This window comes from Chaetodon auriga, chromosome 4 (assembly GCF_051107435.1).
Source record: "Chaetodon auriga isolate fChaAug3 chromosome 4, fChaAug3.hap1, whole genome shotgun sequence".
In the NCBI taxonomy this organism is placed as follows: Eukaryota; Metazoa; Chordata; class Actinopteri; order Chaetodontiformes; family Chaetodontidae; genus Chaetodon; species Chaetodon auriga.
The window spans coordinates 3,175,950-3,193,303 of NC_135077.1; the positions used below are offsets into that span (position 1 = coordinate 3,175,950).

The 17,354-nt window shown below is 43.5% G+C and overlaps 2 protein-coding genes across 8 annotated transcripts; both read left to right on the forward strand.

Moving 5' to 3' along the window:
• Positions 1 to 1,478: 1,478 nt before the first annotated feature.
• LOC143318979 (uncharacterized) lies at positions 1,479 to 7,045 on the forward strand. 2 transcript variants are annotated; one of them, XR_013077053.1, is made up of 4 exons: positions 1,479 to 2,155; positions 2,784 to 3,113; positions 3,722 to 6,650; positions 6,750 to 7,018. XR_013077053.1 is itself a non-coding variant. In XM_076727524.1 (3 exons), exons 1-3 carry the CDS (start codon positions 1,612 to 1,614, stop codon positions 4,324 to 4,326), a joined length of 1,479 nt encoding a protein of 492 aa, XP_076583639.1. In that variant the 5' UTR covers positions 1,479 to 1,611; the 3' UTR covers positions 4,327 to 7,045. The 2 variants fall into 2 exon arrangements, 1 of the variants encoding a protein (XP_076583639.1); XM_076727524.1 differs by having other exon boundaries at positions 3,722 to 7,045.
• Positions 7,046 to 8,670: 1,625 nt separating this feature from the next.
• On the forward strand, positions 8,671 to 16,777 carry zfyve27 (zinc finger, FYVE domain containing 27). Of its 6 annotated transcripts, none has more exons than XM_076728507.1 (14): positions 8,671 to 8,991; positions 9,924 to 10,155; positions 10,288 to 10,358; positions 10,467 to 10,653; positions 11,454 to 11,549; positions 11,683 to 11,795; positions 11,881 to 11,999; positions 12,538 to 12,609; positions 12,971 to 12,991; positions 13,234 to 13,254; positions 14,312 to 14,453; positions 14,614 to 14,660; positions 14,781 to 14,862; positions 14,999 to 16,777. In XM_076728507.1, the coding sequence occupies exons 2-14, from the start codon at positions 9,926 to 9,928 to the stop codon at positions 15,067 to 15,069; spliced, it is 1,272 nt and encodes a 423-aa protein (XP_076584622.1). In that variant the 5' UTR covers positions 8,671 to 8,991; positions 9,924 to 9,925; the 3' UTR covers positions 15,070 to 16,777. The 6 variants fall into 6 exon arrangements, with proteins under 6 accessions (XP_076584622.1, XP_076584624.1, XP_076584625.1 ...); XM_076728509.1 differs by having other exon boundaries at positions 8,674 to 8,962; XM_076728508.1 differs by having other exon boundaries at positions 8,866 to 9,000; positions 9,922 to 10,155.
• Positions 16,778 to 17,354: the final 577 nt, after the last annotated feature.

The window sequence follows — 17,354 nt, forward strand, 5'->3', positions numbered from 1 at the left end:
TTGATTGATTTTATTATCACAAAGTTTGCAGTGTGTTTGAACATACACTATAAAAACATACACACCAACCTAGAGTGCTTGTACAGGCGGTACAAGAATTTGTTGCCTGTGCTTTTTTTTAACCACCTTTCCCTGTGCTTGAAGTCTGTACTGTAACTACCCCCACCATAACTTCAGAAGCATGAAGAGCTCTGCTGAAAAGTAACCAGCAGGTCAGAAATGAAGCTGTCCTGTTGGAACAGACCCCTTTGATGTGTGCAGAGCAGCTCTGTCCTCACACTTTCAGTCAAGTTCTTCAACTGGATACCTGAAATGTTCAACTAACTGTCTTTCTGTCTGTGTCCTTTGGCACTAAGGGCTGTTCAATGAGATTAATGGAGTGAAGTGATTTAAGTTGACTCAGTCTGTAGTCTCACACTGAGTGCGTTGTGTAACCATTGGGCCCAGTGTTAGTCAACTAGCTGCTGCTGATGACTGTTGCCTGCATTGCATCATGTCTTATGTTGTAGGTTGTAGGTGTTCCCTCAGTTGTTGGTGTAAATATATAATTGCATTCAGATAATCTGTGGAGAGAGAGAGAGAGAGAGAGAGAGAGAGAGAGAGAGAGAACACCAAAATACAGACAGACGAACTCAGAGAATCAACTGTTTGATGAAGGCAATTCTGCATGAGGTATTTGACATTTTATGGACTAAAGTAATGTTTGACATCCTTAACAAGAAACTATGTAAAGTACATGCTGATCAGATATGTCACAGAGAACCTCAGATATGGACTCTAAACTCATCAAAGCTTTTTTTCCTATGGTACCTGAAGGCAGCCTAATTAAAGTCTGACCCAGGTGTGTGGCAGACAGCTTCTTTTAAGCTCACCTGGCTCCTCTCAAACATCTTCTGTGATTTCTCCTGATCAAGCTGATTCAGCCTCTTTCTCTCAAAGCCAATCATGTGTGGGCCTCTCGCTGCGCTGCTGAGGGCTCGACGGGCTCTTGCTCCCAGAGCAGGTGGAATGATTCAACAACGAGCAGGTTACATCTACAGCAAACCCCCCAAAGAACACGTGGGCCCAGCGGTGAGTTTACACATGTTCAAGTTTAATTTGACATTCATCCTCAGTAGATCTGTTAAAGTTAAAGGTTTTATATTGTCTCTGGCAACTCTTTCTGAATAATTAAGTATTTGAAGTAAGCGGCCGGTTGTGTCCTGCAGGAATCTGCCTTGGTGCTGACGGTGATGACGCTGGCCACACTCGGACCTTCTTGTTGGATACTTGCCCACGTAGAGCATTATAAAACCCATGGCTGATAGATGAGGCCTTGAAACGTTGTTTACACTGGTTAAAGCCAGCATGTTAACGGTGCCATTTGAACTCCTCTGTCAATAAAATTTACTCTTTGAATTAACACTTTGCCTGTTTTCTATTTTCTATTAACTAGCGCAGTTCCATCGCTCTACCACCAGGTGGCAGAAACTGTTAGCGGAAGTGAAACCTCTGGCTTTATTATAAACCGGCTGTATCGCCGCAAGGCTCCCATAACAGAAACCCTTGTACCTGTAAAGAGTGCCTGATATTACCGAATCCTTTCGGAGCTTAAGTGCCTGTGCATGCAAAATGGAGCCGCAGCTGACCGGGAGAAAAAGGCGTCCATCAGGGACAAAACAAGGCGCAGATGAAGCTGCGCTGTCTCTGAAAGAGGAGCTTGTTGCAGCAATACATGGAGCATTTGAAGTGGCCGTGGAGATCGCAGTTCAGGAGGTGACAAAGCTTGTGGGTCAGGCTACAGGAGACGTGTACGACGAGATGCGACGAGAGAACGAGTCCCTCAGACAAAGACTGCAGAGAGCTGAAGCTATGCTGGACTGTGCGCGTCAGGAGGAAAGAGGTGGCAGCTGCGCTCTTACAAAGCATCTGCTGGATGCCACCGACCAGACAGATCTACCGCTCCACCCTAAATGCACCCAGAAAAGCCCAGATCGCGAACTGGGCAATGTGCACAGGAGCGCGGAAGTCAGAGGTGACGCGGGTGGGCGCAGCCGTGCAGACCCCCATCAGAAACATGTGATCAGAAATGAAGAGCAGAGGACGCAGCATGTCAGTGACGCTGCTGCAACCACAGAGGAGAGCAGTGCTTGTGTAGTAGCTGCCATGACTCTAGGTATGTAACAGTTTCTTTTCTGTGGGGTCACTCTCCTTCCTCCCTCCATGGAAAGAAGAATACCTCCGGGCTCAAATGGAAAGTACGCACAGAAGCTGCATGTTCATATATGGTGCCACATGTTTTCACACATGTTGCAGACCCGTCCGAGTGTGACATACAGTGACAAACAGGAGTTGCTACTTCATGTGTTACCAACCGTCAGGATGGCTGCAGTGCACACACAGGGTCACTTTATTTGTTTCCACACCTATGTTAGCTCATGGTTGTGCATATGACCCACCAAAATTTTGGAGCAAGATTCCACGACATATGGTACAATCATCAAATCATTACTTAATGTACATGTCTTCTTATTATCTTATTTCTTTCAGTTGTATTTTAAGATTACCACTGGTCTTTAAATAGGGTCAGATTTAGATTCGGCTGTTTTTAATCCTTAAAGTAACTTGATCCATGTACACCAGTGGAGGGGGCCAAACCCAGCAAAGACTTCACATGTTCACTTGAAAGGCATTCACGGGAAATGTGTGCAATTGATGAGAATCAGGACTACTTCATTTAGTCCATTTCGGCTGTCTAATGTTACCTTTCTCAAGGCGCGCACCTGTGGTCTTTTTGTTTGCAGAAGTCAGTGACAAGATGTCCCATGCATGTGCGGTGAAGGTAGAAAGCACAAACCCGCCATGTCGAGTGGCAGCTCAAGACCACAGCATGCCACCGCCTCCCAGTGGGGACGGCAAGACCCCTTCAGAGCAGGTCACAGTGAAGCAGGAGAAGCCAGAGGAGGGGAGAGATGGATCAGCCTGCTGTTCAGTCTCAATCAAAGTGGAGGATTTTAGCTCCGAGTGTATGTTAGCGGCCCAGTCCAAAATGCTGGAGGACTGGAAACCAGAAGTGCTGGATATTCAGAACCAAGACTCGAACACTCATGTGTCCTGCACCGGGCTGTCTCAGGGTAAGGAGGGAAACAATGAACATCTGAAACAACAAGCACAAAATGTCCCTTTAATAGCAGCGGATAAAGTGAGGTTCATCGGACTGGGCTTAACTATACTGTGTTTGTTTGAAATGAAGTGCAACAAAGGTTGTTAGTAGTAATAAAAGATGTCTGTGCTAATGCTGAATGTGATCAAATGTCCATTCAAACTTAATTCAGACCAAGGCCTTTTAGTGATTGTCTTTGTGGTGTTGATCACTTCTACAACCAACATCAAACTGCATCGCCTTCATGCCTTCAGGTGCTGATAAAGTCTGTTTATTATTGTCGTTGAGGAACCTCTTGAATACAAGATGGTACATCCCCTATTCCTCATGAGGAATTTCCAATCAATTATAATCAAGTATGGCGGAATACTGATTTACTGCTTGGAAATATATTTGCTGTGTATTCTTATGGCTGATTTAAGCCTACAAAAACAGTCGACTCTACTTGGTTGGTTTAGTTGGTCAAGATTCTCTGTTTTTCTCAAAAAGTTGGATAAAAATATGAAGAGTTTCTAAATGGCATTAAGCTGAAAAAGTTTTCAAATTTTAACCCCTGCATGTGTGATTGTCTTTACACAGCTCATCCTCAAAACCTGACCTCCAACCTCCCACCACCCACAGATCATCCATCCCTCTCCTCAGAGTTCCCAAACATCTTCCAGCTGACAGAACCAGCTCCCATCCCAGAAGCCTCCCCACAGGTTTACGGAGTCCATGTACAGAGCAGCTGCAACCCCGGCCATCCCGTCCTCTATGCCTGCAAGTTCTGTGGCCAGACGTTCCACTTGCCCAGCTTGCTGCGGCGTCACTACGGCCAGTGTCAGCAGAAGCTCCAGCAGTGCTGTCGGCAGCCCGCGGCAGGAAGCAGGAGGACCAGACTGCAGCTGTACCCGCCGGGCTGCAGCCCCTTTCGCTGCACGGAGTGCAACCGAGAGTTCAACCGCATGGAGAACCTCAAGACTCACCTTCGCATCCACACAGGAGAGAGGCCGTACACCTGCTCGGTCTGCTCCATGTGTTTCCGTCACTCTGGGGCATTAACCAGGCACTTCCGTATCCATACCGGAGAGAAGCCTTACATTTGTGGACAGTGTGGGAAGTCTTTCAGAAACTGCGGGGGGCTTAAATTCCACCAGCGGTCACACAGCAAGCAGCTACAGGAGAGTGGGACTCAACAGTGTTGAGGTCTTCAAGATTACATTTTGTATTTGAGGTGGAAAATGCTGATTTTATGCAATGCTCCATAGGTTCAATGTTTTGATATATCCCTTACGTACACCTGATAGACTGCCCGTGTCTGTAGCATTTACAGTCTTTTGAATTATAGTTCCAGCTATCCATTATAAAAAATAAGGAAAGTACAATGTTCGCTAGATTTTACTAGTATGAGGAGGCATCATCAACATTTCAGAGTAAGATCATACATACTCATCAATATGAGATTTTTGAGATACGATTGGCCCACACAAACCAGACTCACCTTCACTGATTTCTCTGGCTTTTACATAAACCGTCAAGTAATAGCTGATGTTGAGAGAAATGACGCTTACAACAAGGTGCAGCAGAGACAGCCAGAGCTCACACATACAGATGTTCAGCAGACCCCCCCACATCTTGTCTTACATTCATTTATATACCTTTGCAGGCATACATACACCCACATGGGGCTTCTGTGTTGACGTGACCAATATATTTTCGTTTTGGGAGGATGCCCAACCGTCACTCTTTACATTACAATGGCTCACATTAGTTCACATCCTGTATCCTGTTGTTGCAAATATGTTCAGTCGCGATGACGTGAACATTTCTGTTGTTCATCCATGACCTGAACATTCACAGGGCACCTTACTTACTGTCTAAACCTTCACTTCCAAGAATTGTTAGAGCATGTTGCATAAACAAATTCAACCAAAGATGTGTGTTAACCATGCACAGCATAATCACATATTATTAATGATACTGATTATTTTATCCAGACTAATAAGTTCACAGCGTATAGAAGCAAAAAACCTGTTGGCGGTCTTTCCTATGGCCCCACTCCCAGGCGACCGTCCTCATGGACATGTTGTGAATCTTCCATAAACAGCAAAGTAGCTGATCATTGTTACATTGATAAATGTAGTGAGGCCTACTGCATAACTGTCTTGATGCATAAATCATGTATAATCAACATAATGTGAATAAATGACTTAGCTGAGTAAAATAATAGAATAATAATAGAGTGATACAATGAGACGAATCATATGAAAACCCAAAAGGTGATGACCAAAACTGAATAAACTGAAGAGGACATGTAATTGTAAATGCATGGAGTACATGGAGCATACTTGTTCCAACAGATTAAAAGTTATGTAATTCATAACAATGGTAATATGTAGTGTAGGGTGGAATCACAGTTCTTGAATCACGCTGGACATGGTTTGTTATGGACAGCAGTGTTTCAAACCTCTCAGTCCCTGTCAGAGATCAGGGCTCGACAGCTCCAACCCATCACCTCCTCCTCTTTCTGCCTCCTCTGATTCCATCAGTCCACCCGAGTCAGTCAGGTAGGCAGGAATTAGGAACAGGTCTGGATGTTCGTCCTCCATTTGAGTGAGGTGAAGCTTCGCCACTTGGTCAGGCGACAACATGCTCATCATCAGAGCCATGTGGAAACTAGCCTTTGTCTGTTTGTCCATCGTCCTCACGCACTGCTTCCTCAGCATGGGTGCGATGCAACATGACAATAGAAAAACTATAACCATTTCCCCAAAATTTGGTCTAGCCAATCCCACAACCAGTTGTTTTGTGTTGAGCACAAAAGGAAGTTGTAATTTCCTTTTGTGTGTTAATCTTGATCTGGAATTCCCGTCGACTGGCCGGTGCTATAAATGTAAACATTCTCACCAGGTAAGTTTTGTCTTTTCTGTCTGTGGATCCCATCTGACCTGCCTTCCACCTTAATTATATCACTTACTCCATTATATAACACAAACAAAGGCAGTCTCCTTTGTAGTTTTGCACAAAGTCCAGTCTATCTAGCTGGTAAAACATTGAGCAAAACATTATCTCCACACATCCAATAACTATCTGCAATGGCATAATGTTTGTTCACTTAGCAAGTGAAGAGTGGGAATGGTCAAAGTTATCTTCTCACAGCTTTGATTTACACACCGGATTTTCATACCATACTGGCGTTTTGCAAATATATGGGAATCATATTGGCATGACGAAACCACAATATTACCCAAGTCACTTTACTCACTCACATACACACACAATTCTGAGTCACAACACTTTATCCACTACTAATCAACTTATGCTTTTGTCAAATCCTTCCTTTGTCCCACCAATAAATCCAGAAATTACTCAACTAGCAAGGGGAGAAAGATGGGCGCTCACACAATCAGGGCGCCCTTGCATAAGCAAATTCGACCAACCCATAACAGTCTGTCCTCTGTCTGTACTGTTTCCACCTTTTTTACCAGGTCACCCCCAGGTATTATTTTCAAGAGCTCTCACCCAGAAAGTTAAAGGAACAGCCATGTGCATCATATTGAGGTCAAACCTTTTCACGTTGATGTTCTATGAATTGGCGTTCTCTCATCGGTCGAACTGGACCAAGCAGAAAGACAAAGTATAGACACTGTAGCTATGTGATCAGTACTAATGTAGCTCTTTAGCTATACTGTAAATGATTGATCAGTAGAACTTATTGGTTTGAAATTTGTAATTCCAAGTGCTATTTTTTTTTTTAGCTTGTCTTATGATGGTTACTGAAAATCAGTTTGTGTTTCTTGTTCATGGTAATCTGGTTTTTCTAATTGTTTGTCTGCCTAATCTTTCCAAATATGCATCTTATTTTGACTACACTGTATAGAACACAGTTTCACTCGATGAATAAAATGCACTGAAATACCTCAGAAAGTGGACAATGGCAGCTTTGTTAGACTGTACCAGCATACATATGACTATAAAAGCCTGTAGGCTGAAGCCTCCTTTTAATTTGATTAAATCAGAGGAATGTAACAAAGTACATCACTAGAGGGTGACAGAGATCATATATCATTAGACGAGTCAGTGGAAGGCTTGTAAAGAAATGTCAGGTGTTTAAAGGATCTTGAGTGAACTTCACAGTGCAGCACAGGCCATCAAAGGTTCTGCAGTTGAGTTGCTGTTGTGTGTGTTTACTTACACTTCTGATTACTCTTCTCTATGTCCATCAATACTATTTCTTTATTCCCTGTTTTTTTTTTTTTTTTTTTTAATCTTTGCATTAGTATTTGATTATCTCTGCTCCCTCTCTCTTTCTCGCTCCCTGTCTGCATGATCTGGTGTGAAAAAAAGCTCCAAATTCCTGCTGAGTACACAACTGTCGTCAAATACCCTCCGGCAGCTGCAGAACACGTCTGTTCACTGAATGACTTAAACTGCACTTCAACTGATGAGTTCCACTCTAAATCTCAGTGACACTTCATCCAAAGCCTCTGTTTCGACTGTCAAAGGCTCAACTTTGTTGGCTTGACAACGGAGACTTGTTGTCAAGGAAAAGCTGTCATTTTTGCTCAGTAATGAGGTTCTATCAGCAAGTAGAGGCTCTCGCTTCTTCACTTCTCACTTGTAAACTGTATATTGAAGCTTTCACTGACAAAATCAGTGTGAATGAATTATTGCCGTGGGAATGTGTGGCCGGCCTGTGCCCTGTTGACGTGTCCTCCAGCTGAGCTGTTCTCTTTCTGAATCTTTTTTTCATGAAGGTGTTTCATTACTGCCAGGTTATAAGTTAAGTCCCCTCTAGTCAGAAACGTATTTTTCTTAATGTTAAGTCACTGTGCAGAATGGTGCATGTATAGAGTTTGAAACTAAAAAGCTATATATATATATATATATATACACACACACACACACACACACACACACACACACATACATACATATATATGTATATACGTATATACATACATATATGTAGATACGTATATATATACGTATATACATACATATGTGTGTGTGTATACATACATACATACATACATACATATACACACACACACACACACACACACACACACACACACACATATATATATATATATATACATACATACATATGTATGTATACACACACACACATACACGTATATATATATATATATATATATATATATATATATATATATATATATATATATATATATATATATATATATATATATATACACACACACAATTATTTGCATATTTACAGATTTTGAATCGAGGGAGAGTAGCCTTAAAGCAATTGAACTTTTTTGGTAAAGCCATATGAGACACAATTATTATTATTTTAATTTAAAGCAGAAAATGTCTTTTAAACATGGCCTTAGCTTAGAAGTAGTTTTTTCTTTTCTTTTCTTTCTTTCTTTCTTTCTTTCTTTCTTTCTTTCTTTTTTTTAAATGTAATTTTAGCATGTCCGCCTCAGCTCAGCTGTGCAGCAGCAGATCGTCCTACTCTGTGATCGATTGTATCGGACATAAGCCCCTTTTCTGTTATCAACTATTCGCCCTTAGTTAAACAAGGAAGCGGACGTTCTCAGAATAACACGGAACCGACAAAGCTAGCTGGGACCTCCGTCCGCAAACAAAACGACTGATTTAGCCGCTGGGTTTTTTCCGCTGACAGCTTGGCAGGTTTAAAACCCGCCTCGTTTCGACAGGTTAACGCTCATGCTGAAGGACAGGCTGCTGTCATGTTGACCGGGCCGCTTGAATTTGGAGGCTCTTCCTTTCTCCGGGTTGATGATGTCGGTGGGACTCGCTAGTTCCGTCTGAGCTCCTCACAGCGCGGCCGCTGCTTCACAGGTTGGCTGTTGTTGGACAGTCTTCTCGGGGTAACTCATCTCCTCCATACCCTGCAGATTATATTAGCTGGGCTGAGGTAACAGTTATGTATCTTCAGTGTCCTTCTGTTAGCAAGCTAAGTTAACTTTGCCGTTTGACAGCATCTCACAGGCCACAGCACGGAGCGCTGATTTGAGGAGGTGGTGCTCTATCCGCCTGTTCACGGTCACCAGAAACAGTTTCATTTCACACTGTACTGCTAAATGAGGATGGCCAGGGAAGGAGTGCTCTTTAAAAAAGTACCCGTGTAGTTACAGTTAGGATTACTGGTGTTGAATACTAAATATTGAAGGTCCAAGTTAAAGTAGCTCTGTAGCTGAAAACTACATGTGGCAGCTTTACCTGAAAAGATCATATCCACCTCAGCATGTTACATTCAATGCACTGATGCTCTTAGATCTACGCTCACAGAATTCTTCAGAGAAGTTTCTCTCAGATCACTTTTGAAGGTGAAGATGTTCAAATAAACATGTGTGACCATTTACAGTACCACGAATAGTTTGTGTTGGTATCATCCATTTCGGAGAGAAACTTAACATCAGGCAGAAAAAGCCTGAAAGGTTCCCTCTGTCTGGAAGGTTTAAGTGTGTTGCACCTGTTTTGGGTGGGGTCAGAAGTGTGCTGATTGGGTGCTCCTAAAATCAACATTTCAAATGTGAACACACAAAGAGAAACTTGCCGCTTATGCTCATGTCAGCTGACTGCTCTTTGTATGTTAAGCGGCTTATAAACTGAGCACGATCACATAGACTGCAGGCTGTGTTGCACCTGTGAGCACACCTGGAGTGCACTTCACCGTCTCTGCAGCAGGATTCTGTTAGGTTGCCTTTCAATGGCCATTTCAGTCTGGGGTTAGGGGGCCTGCCTTTCACTCTCTGAATCCTGAATCCTGTCTGGTGTCTCCCCCTCCGTCTCTGCACAGGGATGACAATGCACAGTGTGTCCCAGGACTCCTCACAGGGTGCAGGAGAAGGGGGGGAACTGGTGCACACATTATCTAAAGAGACCCCCGGGTCCCCAGATGCCTCTGAGTTGGGGAGCCCGCGCTGTACTCCAAACTTTGACCTCTTCAACATGGTGGTGTCCTATAAGAGGATGGCTCTGTTTCTAGAGCCAGTTGCAGATGCAGTGGAGCTGACCCGCTTCCTGCTCGGGTGTGTATGTGTGTCTGTTTGTGGTCTGTTCGGGCATCGTGCCATATAATTGCTTTGTGCCTTGAGTAGTAATGGCACAAAGCCATATTTGTTTTTTTCAGTGTTCAGTGTCATCTGTTTTTTCCCCCTCAGATGGAAGATGCCCGTGTGCTCTCTGCTCGTCTGTGTGTTTCTCAATGTCTTCTTCTGCACCGTTAATGAAGGTAAGATGAGGCATTGGGCATCGATATTGATCCAGCTTTTGCTTGGTGTTTTGTAAGACACTTGAATAATTGATTAACATGCTGTTGTGTCTGCCTCTCTGGTATCAGTGGGTTGGTTCACAGTGGGTGTGATGGCTCTGTGTGTGCCAGCTGCCCTGGGTTACCTGCAGGACAGGTGTGGGGGCAGAGCCTCAGAAGCTGAGCTCCAGAGGAGGCGTTTCCACGCCGTGCACCGCAGAGACCTGCAGACCGTTGATCTCAGCAAACAGGAGGCCATGCTGGAAGTCAAAGACCTGTAAGATGCACACTGCAGGAACTGGGATCATGTACTGCACGGCTGCAACTGATGATTATTGACATTATTGAGAAATCTTTTGATGATTTTCTTGATCAGTTTTTTGGAGTTTTGTACATTTATGAAATATCAGCAAATAGTGGGAAAAAAAAACAACAACAATTTCCTGAATTGTCATTTATTGTTTACTGTTAGTAAACAAACAGTTTTGCTGCTACCTTTTTATAAAGTCCTGACCTCACCTGCGCACTGTTATTGGCTGGGGGCTACACACCCACTGCCCAACGGCTGACGCCTAGAAACATCCCGACCACGGCAAAATAAACAGGAAATATAGACACACAAACGTGCCATAAATCTAAACTGAACTTGTTGGGCACAGCTTCACCATTTCTTGGGCACTCTCCACAACATCTAATAGCCTGGAGGCCTTATAAACTTGTTTAATTAATTTCCTACATAAAACATTTGCAAAGCTGTTCAATAAATAACAGCTTTGGGCCCTCGATTATCAAAACATTGTCCTACAGCGCACAAACTCCACAGGATCTTTGTTTTATACCACTGTTAAGTAAATGATTCATAAATAGATCATTTAATGAATGGATTAAAGATAACGACTAGACTTACTGAGGTAACTGACAAAAATATCAATTAGTTTCCCTTTTTGGAGCAGTTTTACAGACTGTGGCCACATGTGTATATGTGACGTTTGTGCACAGTGTTTGTTCATGTGTGGGTGACACCGCATCTTTGTTCTGACAGTTTGTGGGTGTGCTTCTGTTTCTCATCTTCATCAGGTTGAAGCACCTGGACGACATGCTGTCCTCTGCCTGCCTGTCAGCAGAGGCTATTTACAAGGTCCTATACTGGGATAATCACAGCAAGTCATCAAGGTGTGCACGAGACACACACACACACACACACACACACACACACCACACTGAATATCCGCCTGCTGTACTGTCTGATCAATCACTCTTATGCTTTATCTCACTGTGAGCTGACATTTGTAATGTCTCCATCCAGGTTCTATGGAGGGATGTTAATGTTGGTGTGTCTGATCTACACGGCTCCTGTGGGGTGGGTGCTCGCTGGGCTCAACAGCGCCATCTTCCTGTGGAACAGAGACTTCTGTAGAGGTGAGTTCATTCTGTCTGGATGAACCAAGGGATAAACACGAAGTCTGATATAAGAAAATATGGCTGAAGTAAAGTGTTGTTACAGTTTTGTTGGACCTGAGGAAGCTGTTCCACATGGGCCAGGCCCAGGCCTCAGAGGGGGCGAGTGAAGAACAGGACCAGGGCAACTTGTTGGACAGGACGCCCACACCAACTAGTCTGGAGGTGAGAGGAAGGACCACAGCGGAGACAAATGCATGTGCATTTTGAATGCTGAAGCGTTTAGAGGTTGTGATTTACATTAAATCCAGCCATGGCTGTAAGCTTCTTATCCACTTTATCCCATGCTCTCAATGTATTTATCCAGTGCCAGTAATGTAAGTCCATGCACAGATTTGAGCCATCCATCCACAGAGCCACTTCTGTGGCACTGATGGGGCTGTGACTTTATTCCCCAGCAAAGGTGCAGAGGCTCAGATTAATGTGGCTTTGTGTTGTTGGAGGCCTCTGGATCACAGCAAGGCAGCAGCGAACTGCAAAATAAAGAAATAATCAAAGGGGATCATGGCTCAAGAATATGAGTTAATCATCCCACAGTTAATTACATCCTCCTGTTTACCGAGCATCTCAGATAGATGAGTCAGGTGCTGATCTTGGGACAGCCAGGAATTCAGGAGCTGTCTGGAGTGTACTTGTCACTGCAGTGTTTATATATTAATATATGTGTGTGTGTGTGTGTGTGTGTGTGTGTGTTTGATGACAGGACCTGTCTCCTGGCAGTGTGGAGGAAGCTGAGGAAGCCGAGCCTGATGATGAATTCAAGGATGCCATTGAGGTAAATACTCCTCTAAACTTCATTGAATTGGGGGTAACAAGCAACAAAGTGACACGTTCCTGTAATCACATTACATTTGTCTGCAATGCAGTAATGTAATGGCAGAGATACCGAGCAGGATGCGCTGAGCTCAACTTGGAGAACCATCACAAAGACTTTGAATACTAATGTCAATGAGAAATTTCAGCCAGAAAAGTACATTTTATCAAATTTCGGTGAAATCTATAGCAGGATGAAGTGTGTAATGGTTCCCAGGGTCACAGCTGTCGGAGCTTACCGCCATTGTGTGAATAATCCTCCTCTCATTACGTGTGTCCTGTTACTTCCTGTTTTTTTTTTCTGTGCTGTCCTCTGAACCCAGGAGCATTCAATATCCCTGCAGGTGAGTGTCGCCCCCCTCTGTTTAGAAGATACTAGTGCACTGCCACCCAGTTAGCTCTCACTGTAGAACTACTGGACACATGAACAGCAGCTTCATGTGTTGTAAGCTGGTGGCCCTGTGGTGGAGTTCTTGCTTTGCTCTTTGAAGCATGGTTCTGGGTGTGCTCCTGTGTAATCACACTGAATATCAGTGTTTGTTTGTGGGTAACGTTGTTCTCATGTGTCGCTCTGCTTCCTGATTAGGAAACCCCTCTGGTCTTAGTGGTAAGTGGATTTCCCGGTGCCTCCCATCCATCCATCCATCCGTCTGTTCATGTGTTTTTATCATTTGATAGTGATAATGATAATCCCATCATGCAGGGTGCTCATTCATTTCTGCATGACTGGCATTGTTCACGAGACATGCTGCATTAGTGAAATCAGCTTTTCTTTCCTCGGTAAGATGGACTCGTTCATGTGTTGCAGTGCTTGCCTGTTTTGATCGAAACACATTATGAACAAGTGTTTTGCATCGAGGCCTGTTCTTTATTTCATTACAGCACGTGTTACATAAAAGAGTTACTGCACAATAGCACATACGTTTTAGAGCTTGTGATGGGCAGACTTTACTCTTCAGTGTAGCTGACTGCTGTCTTTTCAAATTGGCCGTCTGCAGCAAGCAGAAACGAGCTGTCCTGTTCCTTGAAAGCCTTGTTTGTCAGGGGTGGGTTGGATGGTTTTCTTTGGCAAAACAGATTGCTTTCTCTTCCTCTTCTCTTCTTCTTCTTCTTCTTTCTACTCTTACACTCTGTTCCTCTTGTACCAGCCTATAAAGTTGTAGTTGTGCCTTTCAGTGGTTTAGGTTGTAGCGTAGCCATTGACCAGAAAGTGCAGAACAGACCTTTTTACCAAGTCTTTTGTACATGTAGGTACATACACATATAAATGTAGGTAAATAGATAGATTAGAGTGTAATGATGGGAATTCTTTTGATCTCAGCTCTTCAGGGGGTTTGATGTCTTTATGTTTTGCAGACAGATGAAGTACAGCTGTATAAATATACTGTACATGTATTTTTCCTGTTGATACACGAATACCACCTTGGTTTATCTTCCTAGTTGTCCCACCATCATCATCATCATCATCATGTTGCCATCACTGTGATTGATTCTATTAATCAAACCGGCTAAAATCATCCAAGTGAATGTTGTCCGGTGCAGCCCTGCCGCTGAGCTTGGCTCTGTTTCTTGGCCAGGTTTTCATTCTCCAGTTACTGGAGCTTACACAGCATTTAAATGCCTTTTTCTCTGTCCGCCCCCCCTCCTTCCTCCCTCTCCCTCAGGAGGATGATGACGGGCCTCTCGGAGCTCCCGAGTATGACACCATCTCTGAAAATGGACTGTTGAGCCGCAACGAACCAATACGCAGCAAGGTGTCCAAACTGACGGAGAAACTGCGTAAACGCTACCCCACCACCAGCACAGGTCAGTCTGCTGTGACTCATCCGCTGGTTCATTTCCTCTGGTTATACGTCAGCCATGAAAGAGGAGTGTTTCCTCGGTTCCTCTCGTGTGTTCATTCTGGACTGCTGCATTTTGTCCTGCACCTCATAATCCTATTTATCTCTGTCTTTTTCCTCCAAAGGAAACTGCTCGAGCTGCAATGCCGTCTTCTCCGTGCTGAAGAAAAGGGTGAGACTGAAAACTTGTGAGAAGAGTTGGGGATATATTTAGGCATCACACCATCATCATCATGTTTAATTTTGTCTTTTATTGGCACAAGCTTCAAGGCGACGTCTCTTTGTATTACAGAGGAACTGCAGTAACTGTGGCAACAGCTTCTGCTCCCGATGCTGCTCCTTCAAGGTGCTGAGATCTTGCATGGGGGCAACAGGTGCCGACTTTTTATTCTTAGATTGTTAAAATGTTCTGACAGCTGCGTCGTGTCACATCACAATACCCTGCTTCTGTTTCTCGTGCTCATCTGCTCTCTGAGTTATGATCTCATTCTCTCGTTGTTTCTCCTGCAGCTCCAGAGGCCCAGAGAGAGACTGTGTTTGTTTGTGCTGCCTGTAATTCGTCTCTCATCAAGCTGCAATGAGGTGGCAGGCCAGCTTTGTCTCCCAGTGGCCACCAGGAGGTCATTCACTGTTCGCCCCCGAGGCCAACTCCAAGTTACTGAAACCCTAACACATGCCTTGGTTTTCAAGTGAAGCACTTCTGTCTGTCGAGATACCTCCCGTGTTAACCCCCCATGTCTTTACCAGGTGCATCCCTCCTGACCTATTCATGTTACTTATGGGACTTCTACTATAATATGTTAAATGTTTCAACTCTCAATGAAGAACTGGACCTTATCAATCAATGAGACTTTCTACAGAGCACAATGGCTCCAAAATCAAAGGACCTTTCCCCTTTGCTGTGCAGAGGGAGGTGTAACGCACGCAGGGTAGAGGCTGGGATGGGCTGGTGCTGTCGGGTGATACAAGTAAGGTTATAGGCTGTCAGTGGTTTTGTTTCTACACGCTTTCCCTCGCCACAAAGTTGATTCCACTTGAACGTCGTCATCTTCAGCCCTGTGTAGCAGTTTATTTGTACTGTAATGCTGAGAGGACTTCCCTGTATGAACAAGACTGAGGCCAGCACTGTATGAATTGGCCACGTTCTCAGATTGGTGATGAATGCGATGGTGTGAGCAAAGGCTCGCAATGGGAATTTGGTTTGTTTAGATGAACAAAATAATGGATGTACGACCAGAAGAAGAAGCTCTAGGTTTGGCTTCGATTGCCGCAGTGTGCACAGGCTGGTCAGAGTCTTTGCCAGTTTACTGTCCGCCAATCCAGTTTGACCTGCAGCTGGTCAACAATGTCATGTGGTTAACACGGCTTTGTCCAAGTCTTTGGGGACAGTGTTTTTGGTTTACTTCTTATTTTACCAGTCGTGTCTGCTGCCACTACAAGCCACATGTTCCTCCTGTCGGTATGCACATTATTCACCAGACCTCGAGTTGATGAAAATACAGGCTTTTGTTCATTTACCTTAAAGCTTTGATTATACGTGCGGTTCTGCCTCTGAAAAAAAAAACCCTTTTTTACATGCTGTTGCCACCAGCTGGAGGAACTTAGAAGACATAAGAGGAGCAGATATGAGATGCCAGGAAACAATAACTCTGTGGCAGTAGACTGAAAATGCCTGACCTGCAATGAATCACAGTGTATTTTTGCCAGTCATGATGTTCTGGAGGCTGGTGAATCAGTTTGTTGAGCGGCGCACATGTAAGGATCAAAGTGATGCTTTGTTCTGGTCGTCATTTTTCCTGTGTTGATATGTCAGATAAGCTTTTTTTTTTTTATTTAGTATAGAAGGCGAAACATCCAAAAAGCTGCTCGAGGTCCCCAGAGCCCGTGCTTTTCCTCTAACTGGATCAGAGTCGACCCAACTGGATTAAGGTTGTTTGAATGGACTGGGCAGCCAGCTGAAATTGTCGTCAGAGCCTCACACTCTTGAAAGCGGGACTTCAAAGAATTCATGTGGAGGCATTACAACCCAAAATGTGGATTTTGGTGGTAAAATAATTTTAACCATGATTCAGACACAGATGATTGTAATGATGTTTGCTTTGCTTTTACCGTAATCATGTATAAACTGTCACTATAAATTGTTCTATTATATCTAATATATTTAATTTAAAACTCCAGAAAGTGCAAGTTATTATTTGACCTAATAATTCAGACTGTATATATTGTCCTTATTTTATGGATGAGATATGCCATTATTGAAATAAACTGTGATGATTTCATTAAATTATAGTCACAGGTAGTAAGTATGGTCTTTTTGACTGGACTGTATTGACTGTTGGGTCCAAAAATGACTAATTTACTTTGAATATAGTTTTTTAGAAATGGGACACTGCCTGATCGGAATTTGAACAACGTAAATTCACTTTAAATATGAGCTTTTAGTTATTAAACTTAACAGAAATGTCTTCAGTTTTCAATAAGACACAAACCTTAAAGGCTGCTACAAACCATATTTTTATATTCTGGATGTGTCACAATGACTGAAATGTGACTAAACACTCTGATTTCCACAAATATTGTCTGACTGCAGTTCCCTTCAGCTCTGCAGAGCATTTTAGCATCTTTCAGCTTGTTTTGGTTTTATGATCCACATCTTGTTTTGTTTGACTCTCAAGACTTTTCTCAGCACCGAGTCCACATGTAACAGGCAGCAGTTTTCATCCAAAACACCTCATGATCAACCTGCTGCATGCTGCAAATACACCACTACCGGTAGCATTCAGCTACTGAAGACAGCAGACATGTCCCTCAGGAGTAGACACAGAGAACAAAGAGTCAATATCAGACTCACATTCACCATGTGACC